The 20,081-nt window shown below is 38.7% G+C and overlaps 1 protein-coding gene across 1 annotated transcript in view; it reads left to right on the top strand.

Moving 5' to 3' along the window:
* The window catches only part of CPA6 (carboxypeptidase A6), a 312,294-nt gene extending 296,024 nt beyond the window's left edge, over positions 1-16,270 (top strand). The window contains exons 10-11 of the mRNA XM_066266272.1: positions 3,154-3,238; positions 16,083-16,270. Coding sequence (XP_066122369.1) covers positions 3,154-3,238; positions 16,083-16,270 — 273 coding nt within the window. The remainder of the gene's footprint in view (positions 1-3,153; positions 3,239-16,082) is intronic.
* The last annotated feature ends 3,811 nt before the right edge of the window (positions 16,271-20,081 follow it).

Below are 20,081 nucleotides of genomic sequence, written 5' to 3'. Positions count from 1 at the left end.
TAAAGTAGGTCTGGTTCAGAGCTGATAGTATCTAAAGACCTATCAAGTTCAAAACCAGGCCAAACTAATATATAGTGTTAGAAGTGAAGAAGAGGGAGGGAACATGATTGAGAAGACACATGGGCCCTGGCTGGCTGGCCCAGCATGTGGAAGTCCTGGGTTCAATTTCCAGTCAGGGCACACAGGAGAAGCAACCATCTGCTTCTCCACCCCTTCCCCTTCTCTCTCTCTCTCTCTCTCTCACCTTTCTCCTCCCTCCTCCCACAGCCATGGCTCAATTTGAACAAATTGACTCCAGGCACTGAGGATTGCACCATGGCCTTGCCTCAGAAACTAAAATAGCTCAGATGCTGAGCAACGGAGCAATAGCTCCAGATGGGCAGAGCATCACCCCAGAGAGGGCTTGCCAGGTGGATCCTGGGTTGGGGTGCATGTGGGAGTCTGTCTCTTGAGAAATTCTCTCTCTTGAAAAATATTGTGAACATGGAGGTTATATTTGATGGTGCTAGTCTTTGGCTACTCTAAGGGTTAGATAGGATTTTTGTTGTTATTGGTGTTAACCTGGCCCCCAAACAACCTTGTATCACAGTGTTTGGGCAATGTTCAGTCCTTTTTAAATTAGGCATAGTGATCTATTTACATGATCACAATAGGTTATATGAAGTGTGCAACATATGAAAACTATTACATGAGATTGTTCTGAATATTTTTAATTCATCTTCCTACTAGGAGTGGAACCTATTTTCTTTTCCTCTTGGATTGAAAAATGTGGTATGAAGAGTAGATTACTTTTTCAACCAAGGATGAATTTGCCTCCCAAAGGACATTGGACACTGTTGAAGACATTTTTGATTGTCACAACAGGGCCAGGGCATGCTATTGACATCTATTGAACAGAGGTCAAGGATGCTGCTGAACATCCTATAATGCAGTGGTCCCCAACCTTTTTTTGGGCCACGGACTGGTTTAATGTCAGAAAATATTTTCATGGACTGGCCTTTAGGGTGGGATGGATAAATGTATCATGTGACCGAGACAAGCATCAAGAGTGAGTCTTAGACGGATGTAAGCTAAATCACTAAAACCAGGATTATAATTCTCAGAAGCTATATAGTCTCTGAATCTTGACCAGAAACCATTACCGTATTTTTCGCTCCATAAGACACACTTTTTCCCCCTGAAAGTGTAGGGGGAAATGCCAGTGTGTCTTATGAAGAAAAAAAAAAAGGTATTTTAGTAAATATTTTAACACACCATTTGGTTCAGAATATTTTTTTTTCTTATTTTCCTCCTTAAAACCCTAGGTCTGTCTTATGGTCAGGTGCATCTTATGGAGCGAAAAATACGGTACATTCTATTAAAATTGTTCAAAACAGTCCATCAACATGTAGGAGTCTGTGTTTCTGCTAACATTCTTCAGGTCATTCATTCAGTTTTTCAAATATGAAAATATTTAAATAAAAATATATTCTTTCTTAGCTGAAGTCTGATAAGGGAAGCCTGGGTCCTTTGGGACAATTAAGAAGAGAAAGCAACAGGGAAAAGAGGAAGCACTTAAACTCCCTCAATAAGTGTCTAGCTGTGGCAACCGGGAAAATAGTTCTTTAAGAAATTTGCTGAAGTCTCCATTTTTTGTGGCAGGATCATATCTAAACCTCTTATCTACATGCACCAGCACCGAGTGGCAGAAGTGCAGTGAGCTGTAAAGCCTGCAACTATGTACATGCTTTGTGTAAATAGGCAAAGTGGGTATCTTTTTTTATTTTCTTAATGGATGTTTTCCTTGGGGTTAGTCATCTAAAATAATGAGGAACAAAGGCCTCTGCACCAGCAGAATGCAGTAATCTCCTAAATGTAGAAATATCTGCCCTTGCCATGGAATATTTCTCTATTGGATAAGATGTTAAAATATTAGAACATTCTCCACAAAGATACCTCAGTATGGTGTTTACATTCTTTTCTGTTGGCTCCTGAGACCAGAATGCCAGCATTGGTGAGATCAATAATAAATTGATCTGCCAGGTTCTGGAGCCTGGTCGCTGAATAGCCATAAAGGGTGGTGTTTGCTACAAGTGCTGCTTGATGCCTCCCCGAGGGGAATGGGGACAGTAAGCTGATGCTGGATGCAACATAGCCCACGCTGTCCTGAGTGCTTCCATTGACAATTTAAATTATTCATGGGCAAATTGAAATGGGAGAGTTGTATACTGGTTTCAACATTCTTCTTTACCTCTCACTGGTCATACAATACCTCTCTAACTCCTTACTGAAATGTGTACTTTTATACTATTTGAAATGTTTTCAAGAGTAGTCGGTATCCTTCTAGTTCATATTAGAATATTCACTTTCTAGTCTTTTGGTTGTGTTGAATATTTTTCTGGTTTTTGGCTTTGGTAGAAAGAGTTCCACCTCAAAATTTCTACATTTTGGAAGTACTGCCTAGTTCTGGCAGAGTCTTCTGTAACTTTAGAAGTCACGAAGCATTCTGAAATTGTTCCCATTCCCAGTTGTGATAAACACATAACGTAAGACAAGTCATTCTTACTGAATTGAAGAGTTTCTTAATTGATCCATGTGTGTTTTAAGTACCTTGTACATCACCACTGAAATATGTACTTAAAGATCAATAAGACTGTGTTGATACTCTTGCTGATCTATGCTTTTTCAACATTCATGCAAGACATATTGATTAAACATCTGTATGTACAGGCACATGTATAAATACTGAAGTTAGTCCTGCCCTATCAAGCATTTTGTACTATCGTGAATAAGACAGAACCCTAAATCAGCATTGGAAGATACAAGTACTTATCCACTTATCTTATCCCAACTCATCTCCTCCCTGCTGTCTGTGTAAGCCCCAGCCTGCCCATTTAACCATGCTGAGATGTCCTTTTCTAATCTGCACAATGAAAATATCACTGATCACTAGCTTGTAGTGAGGACCAATCTAAAGAAACATGTTCTAAAACATTGCAAAATACAGCATGTGACAAAGAATAATACAACATTATTCTTAAACATAGCTATTAACTAATGTGTCCATCCTTGTTCTTCAAATTGATGACTAGTAAGGCTCAAACAATATGCCAGTGCTTTTAAGGTTTCAACGCAATGATGAAAGTGATTCAGTTTCTCCGTTTTCCCTCACAGGAATCAGCAGCTTACAAGGCTGTGAATGCACTTCAATCGCTATATGGAGTACGATATAGATATGGACCTGCCTCCAGCACATTGTGTAAGTTTCCCGTGGGTGTTGTGTTAGAGTCATTTCTTGAGCCAATATCCTGTATAATGACTTCCCTTCTTTTAAAAAAGAGAGAGTGTGTGTCCCCCACTGACGTGAAATCTTTGGCTACCAAATTGCCAAGGAAGATGAAGGGAGTTTATGTCTGATTAGTTTTACACTACTCGATAGAAATCACTGTACCAATTTATATGAATTTGAAGCAGAGAATATTCTAGTCATGTGGTAATGACTACAAAGTTGAATTGAGATCTTATGACAGTAGAAAGCACCAAAATGGACTCCTTAAGCAATTGTAACTACTATCAGCCTGGAAATGGGCCTGGAGGAAATCATGAAATAATGTTTCAGCCTGTAAAGAGCTTCCCTTTTATTCCTTTGCTCCACTATTCTTATGAAATTCTATTTCTTACATAACATCTTCAGCTGAATTTCTCCATAAAAGGTGATTGAAATAGTTCTTATTTCATAGAAAATTTTTTTTAAAAATGGGTACATGGAAAGAACTCGGACAAAGAATTGGAACACATGAATTCTATCCTAATTCTGCACAGGTCAGGATAAAATCCTGGCCAAGACATTAATCCTGGGTTTAAGTATCCACAGCTGTTAAATGAGGAATCAGACTAGATCATGTCTCATGGCCTTTCAACTTCTAAAATTTATTGACTACGTGACTTGGAAAAATCTAATGAAATATCCTAACTATCTGGTATGTCTATGTATGCATGTTAAGGTATACACACAGAGAGAGCATATGCATGATTTATAGTGATGTAGCAAAACTTCTGATGTCTCTAATCTACCCACCATTATAGTCATAATCATTCACTTTCTTCAGCCTTCAGGAAAAAAGCTTGGTTTGTCAATTAACACTGCATGTCAAATAAGTTTATCCCAATCATGAGGATGTCCTACATTTCAGAACTTTCTTCAAACTTCAGGACCATTGGTCTCAGGCTGACCTCTTTAGAACTACTTTTCAATAAAACCACTCTAAAAGGGGAAACACAGCCTGACCAGGCGGTGTTGCAGTGGATAGAGCGTTGGACTGGGATGCAGAGGACCCAGGTTCGAGACCCCGAGGTCGCCAGCTTGAGCGCAGGCTCATCTGGTTTGAGCAAAAGCCTACCAGCTTGAACTCAAGACGCTGAGTCCAACAAGGGGTTACTTGGTCTGCTGAAGGCCTGCGGTCAAGGCACAGATGAGAAAGCAATCAATGAACAACTAAGGTGTTGCAACGTGCAATGAAAAACTAATGATTGATGCTTCTCATCTCTCTCTGTTCCTGTCTGTCTGTCCCTGTCTATCCCTCTCTCTGACTCACTCTCTGTCTCTGTAAAAAATACATAAATAAAATAAAAATAAAAGGGGAAATACAATATTTTTTTAAATTACATTATAGACTTCAGTCAAGACGGCAGAGAAGGTACACGATGTGCTCCCCGAACATCCTAAAAGCAGGTTCAGCTGCATGCTGCAACAAAAGTCAAAATCGTCAGCCAAGTGCTGGTGCAAAAGGAAAGAGGTTTATTCAGATGCTACAGGCTGGGAGAATGGTGGACTCCTCTCTCAAAGACCACTTCCACTTTCTGCTCAAGCTGAGGGTTCTTACAGGGATCGGGAGGAAAGGGCTTTTTTACTATTCAATGATCTCACTAGCTTTTCGTGCCCTCAGGGCCCATCCAGTCATCTTTCTAGCCTTTAGCGTGCTTGGTTTAAGACCCTCCCCCTGCAGCCATCTTGCTCAATGGGGAAGACTCCCTGGTGCTCCTTGACTGTCTATGGTAGCATTCTCATGATCACATCAAATTAAAACTAAATTGTAGTACCATCATCATTAAGAACCACTTGAAGACTAGCTATGTAAGTTCTATAACTAAGGCTATAAAGAAGCCACTTGAGGACTGGTAGGAGAGGTGGAGACATGAAATAGACTGATCCCACACCTGTTCCAAATCAGAAAAGATATCTTGGCTGCCGAGGTCCTCCCTGAGGAGTGAGGGATCCAAGCCCCACACTGGGCTCCCCAGCCCATAGCACCAGTGCCAAGAAGAGGAGTCCCCATAACATATGGCTTTGAAAATCAGCAGTGGTCTGTCCAGGTGAAACAGAGAGCTGCTATAGACCCAGGCATCCTCTTAAAGGGCCAGAGTACAGACTTACAAACACCCTAAGTTAGAGCAAAGGGACAGCAGCTGGAAAAACACCAGGGACTTATAGGGAGAAAATGAATTGACTGGCTTCAGAGCAAGCACTGGAGCACAGCTCCAAGGACAGAAGTGCTGGCAGGTACCACGGTTCAGTTGTTGAGCCCTCCCTCAGCTCAACCTGTATACACAGGCAAGTGATAAATTTCAGACTATCAATCTGGGTAACACTACTTGCCCACCTTAGTGATTCCCTGAGACCCTACCCAACCAGCTCACACAACAGCCCAACCACTTCCAGCCACCGTTTCACTCAAGCAACCAGACTTGGCCCATACTACAGACTTTACTAAAACTCTCAAAGGTCTACCAACCCAAAACAAGCATCTCTGGCCTTAGCACGTCTGTACCTCTTGCTAAGTGGCCCCAAAACCCCAAGATGTAGCAGCCTGCCACAGCTCACAGCATAGCCTCTCCCAAGTACCTCCAAGCCCTTGCAGAGGCAGCTAAAAATCACAGATCATTTGAATAGGCACTTTACCAAAGAGGACATACAGATGACCAATAGACATATGAAAGAATTTTCAACATCTCTAATCATGAGAGCAAATTAAAACCAAAATGAAATATCACCTCACACCTGACAGAGTGGCTATCCTCAATAAATCAACAAACAAGTGTTGGCAAGGATATGGAGAAAAGGGGACCCTCCTGCACCCTTAGTGGGGTTGCAAATTGGTGCAGCCACTATGGAAAACAGTATGGAGGTTCTACAAAAATTGTAAATTGGAACTGCCATATTATCCAGCTAGTCTACTTCAGGATTACCCAAAAATATTTAAAACACTTGTTTACTTATTTGAAAAGATATATGCATCTCTACATCCATTGCAACATTATTTAAAATAGCAAAGATATGAAAGCAACCTAAATATCCATTGATAGATAAAGAAGAGGTGACACACACACACACACACACACACACACAATGGAATATTTTTTGGCCATAAAAAAGAATGCAGTCTTCCCATTTGCAACAATATGGATGGACCTAGAGAGTATTACACTAAGTAAAATAAGTTGGATAGAGAAAGACAAATACATATGATTTCACTTATATTTGGAATCTAAAATACAAAATAAACAAGTGAACAAAATAGAAAATAAAAATAGAATAGAAATAAAAATAAACTCATAGATACAGAGAACAAATGGGAGGGGAGTTGGAAATAGGTGGAAAAGATGAAAGGATTAAGAAGTACAAATTGGCAGTTACAAAATAGTCTCAGAAATGTGAAGCTCTCAAGTGCAAGGAAAATAGTCAATTATAGTGTAATGGTTCCAGGTGGGTACTAAACTTATTGGAGGGGGTCTCTTCATAAGGTACATAAATGTCTAACCACTAGGCTATAAACCTGAAACAAATATAATATTGAATATCAACTGTAATTGAAATTTTTAAAATTTAAATAATGGGAAAAATCACATTACCAATACTAATACATATTAACAAGTTTAAAACGTTAATTTAAAAAATCTTACACTGCACCATTGCAGCTTGATATCAAGGCACAGTCATATTACGATATTTACCAAGAAGAACCTGTTACCATAGAAATGAGGCTGTCTGCGACCCAATCACTGAAATTAGCTTAACCCATAAAATCTGCGCACCCTGGGTTCTAATTGATAAGATCTCTCTCAGTTCAGCGATCCAAGACAAGAGGCGTGATATTTTTTAGTGCCTCTCGCTAAAGGGGCGGGGGCAACTTCTGATTGATAGAGCCTCCATATTCAGGGATAAACGCTAACAAGAAGGACTTGGCAGATAATAAGGTCTATACTACACTAGTCGTAAGCAGACACTAGTGCCTCTTCTTCCCTGCAAAAACAGGCTACAAAGTGTGGAAAGCCTGGGTTGAGAGGTCCAACTGAATGCTAGGCGCTGAACAGTCACCTTGACAACAATTGACTCCCACCCCCGCCTGATTACACTGGAGGCCCTGACTGTCAGAGCCTTTCCCAAAGCCTTGCACTGAGTGGGGATAGAGTGGGGATTTCCCAGCTCTTTGAGCCTCTTACTCCCCAGGCAGAACCAGTTGCAGCCTTATAGCTGGATCACCAGGCTGCTAATTCAGGAAGGGGGGACTAGGAGAGAGAATCCAGGAAAGCAAACTCTCTCATCGTTGGACCCTGCAAACGCCAACAAGCCTTTACTTCCAGCAAGACTAAAGCCAATTATATGACATTGCCATAGAATCCCATCAACTGCAAATCCCTACCTAAGAGTGACACAGGGGCAGAGCCTGGGGTACAGAGTCACCGACCAGGAAGAGGGAGAGAAAAGAAAAAGGAAGAAGTTAACCTCTCAAAATCAAGAAAAACCCACAGACTTTACAACTTGATCCACTAATTTTTTTTTGTTGTTGTTGTTGTTTGTTTCTTCTATCTTTTTACCTTTATTTCCTCCACCTTGGTCCTTCTATTCTCTACCCATCTTATGCTTCCCCTTTCTTGAACTACACTACCCATGAGTGTTGCATTTTATTTTTCTTCTTCATCCTCACCCTCCTTTAAGGTTATACTCCAAAACACTTAACTCTCACTCTCTCCTCTTTTGTTTTTTTTTTTGTCTTGCTTTATTTTGTTTTTTTCTCTTCCTTTTTTATTTCTTCCTTCGTTTTTCTCTTTTTCTTATTTTTTTCCTTTCTATTCGTTTTTTCTTTTCTCATTTTACTTTCCTCCCATATAATCCTCAATCACGAACAAATTAGTTAATTTGGGACTCAAGGCTTTTTTTTTGGCTTTATTTCTCTTTTTTGCTTTTGTTTTTATTTTTTTTTCTTGTTTGTTTATTTTTGTGGCATTTTGGGTCCTCCCAACCCAAGGTCTCCATTGTATTTAGTCTTTGCTCCACTTAATACAACAGATTTTTACTTATTATTTTTATTTTTTCTTCTTTATTATTCTTTTTTGGTCCTTTTTTCTGGTTCCCTCTTATCCCTCTCATTATATCTCTTAGTTGACCATCACTTACAAGCAAATCATCTTATGCTTGTCTAAGATTTTCTTCCTTTTTTTTTTTTTTTTGCACTTAGTAGGTCCCTACTCCCTTTTTTTTGCCCCTTGAACTCTTCACCCCAAATCAGGCCCTCCATTATAGGCACAATATTTCCCTGAGGAGGGGAGAGGAGGGAAAGAGAAGAGAGAAAAAAATGGGGAAATAATAAATTATTACTGTTTTTTTTTGTGGGGTGTTTTACCTTTTTTTTTTTTTTTTTTTTACTTTTTACTCTTTATTAATTCTAATTAGTGCTATCAATAAGACCACCCTCAGATGCCAATAAGAAAGAGGAAATCGAATATTATGGATACAAAAGAAAGAGCGGTAACACAAATAGATGTGGAAAAATCTATGGAGAAAAGACTTAACATATTGGAAGCCTTGGAGCTAAATGACAGAGAATTTAAAATAGAAATCTTAAAAATACTCAGAGATATACAAGAAAACACAGAAAGGCAATATAGGGAGATCAGAAAACAACTCAATGAACACAAAGAATATATTACCAAGGAAATTGAAACTATAAAAACAAATCAAACAGAAATGAAAAACTCAATTTACGAGCTGAAAAACGAGGTAACAAGCTTAGCTAACAGAACAGCCCAGATTGAAGATAGGATTAGTGAAATAGAAGACAAACAACTTGAGGCACAACAGAGAGAAGAAGAAAGAGACTCAAAAATAATAAAAAACGAGAAAGCCCTACAGGAATTGTCTGACTCCATCAGAAAGAATAACATAAGAATAATAGGTATATCAGAGGGAGAAGAGAAAGAAAATGGAATGGAGAATATACTCAAACAAATAATAGACGAGAACTTCCCAAGCCTGTGGAAGGAACTAAAGCCTCAAATTCAAGAAGCAAACAGAACACCAAGTTTTCTTAACCCCAACAAACCCACTCCAAGGCACATCATAATAAAAATGACACAAACCAATGACAAAGAAAAAATTCTCAAGGCAGCCAGGGAAAAGAAGAGTACAACATATAAAGGAAGGCCTATTAGATTATCATCAGATTTCTCAGCAGAAACTCTACAAGCTAGAAGAGAGTGGACCCCAATATTTAAAGCCTTAAAGAGAGGAACTTTCAGCCAAGAATACTATACCCATCAAAGCTATCCTTCAAGTATGAAGGAGATATAAAAACATTCACAAATACAGAAAAGATGAGAGAATTTATCAACAGAAAGCCCCCACTCCAGGAAATACTAAAGGGGGTTTTCCAACCAGATTCAAAGAACAAAAGAAAACAACACCACAAGTAACAGCTCCACCAAGAATACAATAAAACCAAACTTAAACTGTGACAACAAAGGAAAAAAAGGGGGGAGAGGATGGAGATTAACAGTAGCAAAGGATGATGAAGTGCAGAAATACTTATAAGATAGGGTACTACAATGAATATGGTAGGTACCCTTTTCATTACTTAATGGTAACCATCCTTAAAAAAACCACCACAAAAACACTTGACTTAAAAAAGGTAGCAACAGAGGAAAGAAGTATGGAACACAAACAAACAAAAACAAATGATAGAAAAACAAAAGAGAAGAATCAAACTAGATACAAAACTAACAGAAAGCAATTTATAAAATGGCAGTAGGGAACCCACAAGTGTCAATAATTACACTAAATGTAAATGGATTAAACTTACCAATAAAAAGACACAGAGTAGCAGAATGGATTAAAAAAGAAAATCCAACTATATGCTGCCTACAAGAAACACATCTAAGCAACAAGGATAAAAACAAATTCAAAGTGAAAGGCTGGAAAACAATACTCCAAGCAAACAACACCCAAAAAAAAGCAGGCGTAGCAATACTCATATCTAATAATGCTGACTACAAGACAGAAAAAGTACTCAGAGACAAAAATGGTCATTTCATAATGATTAAGGGGAAATTGAATCAAGAAGACATAACAATCCTTAATATATATGCACCAAACCAAGGAGCACCAAAATATATAAGACAGCTACTTATTGACCTTAAAACAAAAACTAACAAAAATACAATCATACTTGGAGACCTCAATACACCACTGACGACTCTAGATCGGTCATCCAAACAGAGAATCAATAAAGATATAGTGGCCTTAAACGAAATACTAGAACACCTGGATATGATAGACATCTACAGGACACTTCATCCCAAAGCGACAGAGTATACATTTTTCTCTAGTGTACATGGAACATTCTCAAGAATTGACCATATGTTGGGCCACAAAGACAATATCAGCAAATTTAGAAAAATTGAAATTGTACCAAGCATATTTTCTGATCATAAAGCCTTGAAACTAGAATTCAACTGCAAAAAAGAGGGGGAAAACCCCACAAAAATGTGGAAACTAAACAACATACTTCTAAAAAATGAATGGGTCAAAGAAGAAATAAGCGCAGAAATCAAAAGATATATACAGACAAATGAAAATGAAAATACGACATATCAGAATCTCTGGGATGCAGCAAAAGCAGTAATAAGAGGAAAGTTCATATCACTTCAGGCCTATATGAACAAACAAGAGAGAGCCGAAGTAAACCACTTAACTTCACACCTTAAGGAACTAGAAAAAGAAGAACAAAGACAACCCAAAACCAGCCGAAGAAAGGAGATAATAAAAATCAGAGCAGAAATAAATGAAATAGAGAACAGAAAAACAATAGAAAAAATTAATAAAACAAGGAGCTGCTTCTTTGAAAAGATCAACAAAATTGACAAACCCTTGGCAAGACTCACCAAGGAAAAAAGGCACAGGACTCAAATAAATAAAATCCAAAATGAAAGAGGAGAGATCACCACAGACATCATAGATATACAAAGAATTATTGTAGAATACTATGAAAAACTATATGCCACCAAATACAACAATCTAGAAGAAATGGATAAATTCCTAGAACAATACAACCTTCCTAGACTGAGTCATGAAGAAGCAGAAAGCCTAAACAGACCAATCAGCAGGGAGGAAATAGAAAAAACTATTAAAAATCTCCCCAAAAATAAAAGTCCAGGCCCAGACGGTTATACTAGTGAATTCTATCAAACATTCAAAGAAGACTTGGTTCCTCTTCTACTCAAAGTCTTCCAAAAAATTGAAGAAGAAGCAATACTTCCAAACACATTTTATGAGGCCAACATAACCCTCATACCAAAACCTGGCAAGGATGGCACAAAGAAAGAAAACTACAGACCAATATCTCTAATGAATACAGATGCTAAAATACTAAACAAAATACTGGCAAACCGAATACAACAACATATTAAAAAAATAACACATCATGATCAAGTGGGATTCATCACAGAATCTCAAGGATGGTTCAACATACGCAAAACGGTTAACGTAATACACCATATCAACAAAACAAAGAACAAAAACCACATGATCTTATCAATAGATGCAGAAAAGGCTTTTGATAAAATACAACACAATTTTATGTTTAAGACTCTCAACAAAATGGGTATAGAAGGAAAATATCTCAACATGATAAAGGCCATATATGATAAACCATCAGCCAACATCCTATTAAACGGCATAAAACTGAGGACTTTCTACCTTAAATCAAGAACAAGACAGGGTTGTCCACTCTCTCCACTCTTATTCAACGTGGTGCTAGAAGTTCTGGCCAGAGCAATCAGACAAGACAAAGAAATAAAAGGCATCCATATCGGAAAAGAAGAAGTAAAGGTATCACTTTTTGCTGATGATATGACCCTATACATCGAAAACCCGAAGGACTCCACAAAGAGATTATTAGAAACAATAAACCAATATAGTAAGGTCGCAGGATACAAAATTAACATACAAAAGTCCATAGCCTTTCTATATGCCAACAGTGAAATATTAGAAAACGAACTCAAAAAAATAATCCCCTTCACGATTACAACAAAAAAAATAAAATACCTAGGAATAAACATAACAAAGAATGTAAAGGACGTATATAATGAAAATTACAAAGCATTGTTAAGGGAAATCGAAAAAGATACAATGAGATGGAAAAATATTCCTTGTTCTTGGATAGGAAGAATAAATATAATCAAAATGGCCATATTACCCAAAGCAATATACAAATTTAATGCAATTCCCATCAAAATCCCTATGAGATTTTTTAAAGAAATGGAACAAAAAATCATCAGATTTATATGGAACTATAAAAAACCCCGAATAGCCAAAACAATCCTAAGGAAAAAGAATGAAGCTGGGGGCATTACAATACCTGACTTTAAACTATATTATAGGGCCACGATAATCAAAACAGCATGGTATTGGCAAAAAAAATAGACACTCAGACCAATGGAACAGAATAGAAAGCCCAGAAATAAAAGCACATTTATATGGTCAAATAATCTTTCATAAAGGGGCCAACAACACACAATGGAGAAAAGAAAGCCTCTTCAACAAATGGTGTTGGGAAAACTGGAAAGCCACATGCAAAAGAATGAAACTCGACTACAGCCTGTCCCCGTGTACTAAAATTAATTCAAAATGGATCAAAGACCTAAATATAAGACCTGAAACAATAAAGTACATAGAAGAAGACATAGGTACTAAAATCATGGACCTGGGTTTTAAAGAACATTTTATGAACTTGACTCCAATGGCAAGAGAAGTGAAGGCAAAGATAAATGAATGGGACTACATCAGAATTAAAAGTTTTTGCTCAGCAAGAGAAACTGATATCAAAATAAACAGACAGCCAACTATATGGGAACTGATATTTTCAAACGACAGCTCAGATAAGGGCCTAATATCCAAAATTTACAAAGAACTCATAAAACTCAACAACAAACAAACAATCCCATAAAAAAAATGGGAAGAGGATATGAACAGACTTCTCCCAGGAAGAGATACAAATGGCCAACAGATATATGAAAAGATGCACAGCTTCATTAGTTATTAGAGAAATGCAAATCAAAACTACAATGAGATACCACCTCACTCCTGTTAGATTAGCTATTATCAACAAGACGGGTAATAGCAAATGTTGGAGAGGCTGTGGAGAAAAAGGAAACCTCATTCACTGTTGGTGGGACTGTAAAGTAGTACAACCATTATGGAGGAAAGTATGGTGGTTCCTCAAAAAACTGCAAATAGAACTACCTTATGACCCAGCAATCCCTCTACTGGGTATATACCCCAAAACCTCAGAAACATTGATACGTGAAGACACATGTAGCCCCATGTTCATTGCAGCACTGTTCACAGTGGCCAAGACATGGAAACAACCAAAAAGCCCTTCAATAGAAGACTGGATAAAGAAGATGTGGCACATATACACTATGGAATGCTACTCAGCCATAAGATATGATGACATCAGATCATTTGCAGCAAAATGGTGGGATCTTGATAACATTATAAGGAGTGAAATAAGTAAATCGGAAAAAAACAAGAACTGCATGATTCCATACATTGGTGGAACATAAAAATGAGACTAAGAGACATGGACAAGAGTGTGGTGGTTATCAAGGGTGGGGGGGGAGGGAGGACATGGGAGGGAGGGAGGGAGAGAGTTAGGGGGAGGGGGAGGGGCACAGAGAACTAGATAGAGGGTGACGGAGGACAATCTGACTTTGGGCGAGGGGTTTGCAACATAATTTGATGACAAGATAACCTGGACATGTTTTCTTTGAATATATGTACCCTGCTTTATTAATGTCATCCCATTACCATTAATAAAAATTTATTAAAAAAAAAAAAAAAGAAAGAAATGAGGCTGTCACATTACCATGAGGTAACTGTTGACACATACTGTCTCTGGCTTGGGCTACTATGACTACTGTTTGTAGTTCCAGTGTATTCTAACCCGCAGGGACAATGAAGCTACAGCCTACCTTCTGTTCTTAGCTGAAGCAAAGAGAGCCTGAGAAGCAGCAGTGTCATCTAATTGTCCTCTTCCCATAGTAATTCTATCTCTAACTTGTCCTGGCAAAAATAGCATAAAATCTGGTATTATTTGAGTAGATGAACATGCTCTGAAAATCTTTAAATAATAGTGTATGTCAGGCTAGATTATATAAATTTCAAGAGAAAAGCATTTATATAAAGATTCGTCTATGAAATGTGCATTCATTTATTAAACAATTATTAAGAGCATGCTAGGCTCAAAGCTATCTACTAGATACTTTAGGGTATATAAATGCAAAGTAAGAACAGCTAAGATAGACGAAGCACATTATTTAATTTTCACAGCAACCCTCAGCAGTAGGTATTATCATCCCTTCTTCAAAAGAGCAGACTGAGACACAGAGCAGCCACAGGTGGTGGGATCAGATATAGCCCAAGCCCACAGTCTGTCTCTCTTGCCTGTACTTTCAACTCTGCTGAAAAATTGGAGCATGTAAGGTCACAGGAGCTAGAAGAAGAAGGCTACCAGGAAGGACTGTCCGCTGAGTTAAATGCTATTGAGAGGTTGAAAGTGAGAACAGAGAGGGAAGAAAGACAGATTAGGTCTGGTGACCTTGAAGAACAAGATTTCATAGACAGTAGAGGCAAGAAGCAGATTGAAAGTGACTGAGGATGTAGAAAGAACATATACAGATTCTCTTTTGGTTGTAAAGCAACAGGAAGAAGAAATAGAGGATGGCATCTAGCAGGATTGTGAGAAGGAGATGCTGCAGGAAACATTTTGGTCAGTGCAGCGGCAAGATAGAGAGCGATTCAACTAATGAAACAAAGGCCTGGAGGAGAAACCCACTCACTAGCAAAGAAGACAGTAACATATGGTTTCAAAAGATGACATGTAAAAGACAAGCACATTTCTTCCTCTGAGCTAGTAAGAAGTCAGAGGGCTGTGATGTCAGTACAGGTGGTGATGAGCAAATTCCCCATTGAGTATGGAGACAGTGAGAAAGTGAAGGGCAGGACTAGAAGAGAATAAAAAAGATTCAGTAAGTAAAGGTCCAGAAAAAGGAGCCTAGAACAGCATTGAGAACAGAGAAAGAGTACAGTAATTAGTGTGAATTTACAGCAAAGGCTTTCTGCAGCTCCCTCACAAGGCATGAGAGCAGAGAAACTGGGTCAGGGACTGAGCGTTAGTGAAACCAAGGCAGAAAAACAATGACTGAATGAGTCATTGTAGGGGTCTGGTGAGAAATTCAGTGAAGTAATGACCATGGTCAGGTAGAGTCAAATGAAATGATAAGGCTGGGAAGAGTCTGCAAACTACAAACTTAAGTCTACAAACTACAAATCTAAAGAACAAGTTCATTAGGAATGAAAAAATATTAGAGGAAGTGTAAGAAATAAGGAGGTTTTCTGGGAACAGAATTTCAATATTATAGACCTTAGAAGTAAAGAAGAACTGAGTGACAAAGAGAAGAAAGTCCATGGTGTGCTTTTGGTTATGGGTGAATAAAGTGTGGATGGAGATAAATGTATTGGAGTTGAGACGGAGACATTCTGAGGTCATCATACTGGAAAAGCATTAATACTTCGAGTAGGTCTTCAAGGATGATGGTAGGTGTGATTTATAAGATCTATGAGCCCAATGCCAAGGAAATGCTGTTAAATCACTCTTGCTGAAACAGTATTCATTGGAAGAATTTAGTATAGCTTAGTAATATCATATATACATTTTTGAAACTTGATATATCTTTAGTAAAGCTGACATTTTTCTTTTAACTTTTAGATGTGAGTTCTGGTAGCTCAATGGATTGGGCCTACAAAAATGGAATACCCTACACATTTGCTTTTGAACTACGTGACACTGGGCATTTTGGATTTTTATTGCCAGAGGTGCTCATCAAACCAACCTGTACAGAGACCATGCTGGCTGTGAAGAACATCACAATGCACCTACTGAAGAAGTGCCCCTGAGGTGGCCCGAGGGCCGTGTCAACTGCCAGAGAAAGCTGATTCTGCACAAGAGCTACTTGGCAATGGATGAAAATTGTTATTAAAGAAAGGGGCAACTGCTTGGAGTGAACATATCTGTGGACTTTCAAAAGAACTTCTCATGCAATTCAACTCCCTGTGGCAATAGAAAGTGGTAAAAATAAATAAATAAAGAGCATAGGCTAGTTTGTTGTAAGCAAAAGTGTCCATTTTATAGCCCATTAGAATCTCATTTGATTAAGGTGGGGCATGTTTTCTAATTCTTTTGTCTTACAAAATGTACAAATTGAGGATGACACTTCAATAAATCACCTGTTCTCAATTAAGATTTACTGTTCTCTTAAAATGGAAATGTTTGAAATGGAAAGAATTATATCCCTTAATGTAAGAGATATAAAATGTTCAAGACCTCAGATTATTCACAGCTTTACCCCTGGCTTTAGTGCACCATATACCTATAAAAATATAGTAAAGTAGAGTACTTAGGTTTAAACTCTGAGAATACCACTTTTAAAATTGGAAAAAACACAAATTGCAGTGCCAGGTATGGTATTAAGAGCTTTATGTAGCCTGACCAGGCAGTGGCACTGTGGATAGAGCATCATATTGGGATGCAGAGGACCCAGGTTCGAAACCCTGAGGTCACTGGCTTGAGCGCGGGTTCATCTGGCTTGAGCAAGGCTCACCAGCTTGAACCCAAGGTCACTGGCCTGACCAAGGGGTCACTCAGTCTGCTGTAGCCCCCCAGTCAAGGCACATATAAGAAAGCAATCAATGAACAACTAAGGTGCTGCAACAAAGAATTGATGCTTCTCATCTCTCTCCCTGTCTGTCTGTCCCTATTTGTCCGTCTCTCTGCCTCTGTGTCTCTGTCACACAAAAAAAGAAAGGGCTTTATGTAATAATCTCACATTAGTCCTAAAATATGAGGTAGATACTATTATCCTAGTTTTTCAAATGAGAAAACTGAGGCTTAGAATAGTGACATAGGCTTTTATTTCCAGGAATATGACACAATAGTTATCTATCTCTACTGTTGGAAATAAAAACTTCTGGACAAAGTGTAATTTTTTAAATCATCTTTAACACCAGACAAAAATATAAAGGAATCTCAGGCTAGGCAGTGAGTAAAGACACAGGAGCCAAGAAAGCTAAGTGGTGCACTGTTACCCTGAAAGCATCCATCACACCAGGGGAGTGCAGACTGATTCTCACAGTTTCTCATAGAATGAGAGCAGAGAACAGACGTCCCAGCTCCTCCTAGGTGGAAAGTCTAATAGCAGGTTCTCCTACCAGGTTTCTGTGAATTCCAAGTGTAAATTATAAATTACCCTCATACTACCTCTGATGGACCACAAGGAAAATGAATGAGTTCAAATTTTGGCAAGAGTAAAGAGGGGGGAAATTGCCACTGAGAATTTGGAACCACATGTCAAATCTGGGTTTGAGACCCAAATTCAGACTACAGGCATCCCCTGCCTTTGAAAAGTTCTCTTTATACCACTTTGCTCTTATAAAAGACCTTGGTCAGTACTTGGTTTCACTAACCAAAAAAAATCTGAAGAGGATTTTTGAAGAAAAACAAAAAGTGAACATAGTATTTAGTGTTTGTTTTGCAGCCAGACATTAAGGAGACAGCTCATACCATGAGCATCGAGCACAGCCCCACCAAGCCCCTTCTCAGGGAAACACACTCAGCATCAAGCCACCAGACCTATGAATTGTGTCTGATTATCTGTGCTTCAGCTTGATTTATTCTGTGATTCCATTAGCAAGATATGTCCTGAGGAAATTGCTCCTTCACTTTATGCCGTTTCGGCTTTTGAAAGGTTTCATAGGAACTAGCTACTTTTGGATAATGGGGGAATACCTTAATGGTCAGATAAACCTCTAACCAAGAATTTAATTCAGATTAATCCCAGATTGGTTATACTCTCCAACTATTTGGTAGAAGCAAATACAAATCCTCTCAGAGGATTTATCTGAACACAAGGATAAAGAGATGAGCCTAAACACTTCCAGAGAGAAAATATATATCATATATACGATCACAAAGGAATGAGGACTAGAGTAGCATGAAACTTCTCAATGGCACCACTGAAGCTTAAAGACAATGGAGAAATACATCAGAGTTTTGAGAAAAAGTCTATCCTAAAAATATATACCCAGCAAAATAATCAATGAAATGTCATTGTGGAATATTTTCATAAAATTGAAGTCCTAAACTATGGACCTTTCTTAGGAAACTTGTGAATAATATACTCTACCAAATGAGGGAGCAAACCGAGAGCTCTAGGATCCCAGAAACTAGGAAATCCAGCATAGCAGAAAGGCATGAAGAGAAAAATCTAAAGATGATGGTGAAGGTAAACATCCCAGTAATAGCTATATGTCAGGCTTAGAGAAAAACTAACTTGTAATAGGAGGAGGAGAACTGAAGGCTTTAGATTATCTCCTCCAAAATGAATATAAAATGGAACAAATAAACATGTCCAGAGGCAATTTTTACTTACATCAGAAAGTTTGGGATGAATTAGTAATAAAAGCACAGAACAAGGAAACAGAAGAATGCAAATTAACTCTGGTGAAAACAAGGAGTAATACAAAAGAAGAAATATAATCATAGTATACCATGTGACTTAGCTATAAATAGTATTTAGACAGTTAAATAATGTTAGCCCTAAATATTAAATTAGCCACAAACTGTAATATAGAGGTATCCAAGATGGTGGCAGAGTAGGTGGAGATTACACTCACCTTCTCCCAGAATCAAACTGGATTTGCAACTAAATTTAAAAACAAGCATCCTGAATAACCAACTCAAGACAAAGGAAGAGAAGTCTTATGACCAAGATTCAGAGAAGAAGCCACATGGAGACTGGTAGGAAGGGCAGAGATGCAAAAAGGGCTGGCCCACTCCCAGAAGCAGCAGCTGAGGTTCCGGAGGGATATCTCCCTGCTGGGGATTTATCCTGAAAAGTGTGGGGCCTAAACCCTAAGCCAGGCTCCCCAGCTGAGAGCACCAGAGCAGATAAAACCCCAAACAGCATTTGGCTACAAAAAGCAGCAAGGTTTCTGTCTGCCAGAAAAAGACGGGAGTCCACAGAGACATGGGCACCCTCTTATAGGGTCAACACACAAAATCTTGTTAAAAGGTACTTACCCTGGGTTACAGCAGAGAATGGGCTGAGCAGACTAGAGCCACATGAGGAGACTCGGGGACTTGTGGCTCTGGGGAGAGACACAGGAGAGACAACCACCAGGAGCCCTGTGCTGAGTCACCAATACGGCAGTAGCTATCTTTTTGGGGTGGAGCACTCCCCTCCATAAAGCATCAGCCTGGGAGAAGACAATTGCCCCATCCTGTGGAGATTAGGCCCTGTTAAGGAGTTGGTGGCCTTGGCTAGAAAGTAGAGATCTGGACAGACTCAGGGGATGACAATGATTCATTTGTCTGGCTTTAAGGTGGGGGTCATTCCCCTCACTTCCCTGTGAATCTGACTGCCACTTAACCCTCACATGAGAATCACTAGAACCAACCTCCCGGCTGCTGGTAGAATCACTGTTTAGGCTCCAGAGGCCCCCACCACACTACTCCTAGAGTTTCTACCATGCTGAGGTCAGGACAAAACTGGGACAGAGACTAGTGGCTCTGGAAGTTGGGCAGGGTACACCCATCACACAATACAGTGTTAGAGATATGTTGTAGAATTGGACACCTGAAGCCTGTATTATTATATTATCCAGTGTCATCCCAATGAATTCAATGAAAAAGTAAAATAAATGAATATTT

This window comes from Saccopteryx bilineata, chromosome 3 (genome assembly GCF_036850765.1).
Source record: "Saccopteryx bilineata isolate mSacBil1 chromosome 3, mSacBil1_pri_phased_curated, whole genome shotgun sequence".
Classification (NCBI taxonomy): domain Eukaryota; kingdom Metazoa; phylum Chordata; class Mammalia; order Chiroptera; family Emballonuridae; genus Saccopteryx; species Saccopteryx bilineata.
Note: the sequence above shows the minus strand (reverse complement) of the source record. Positions and strands in the feature narration are given on the sequence as shown.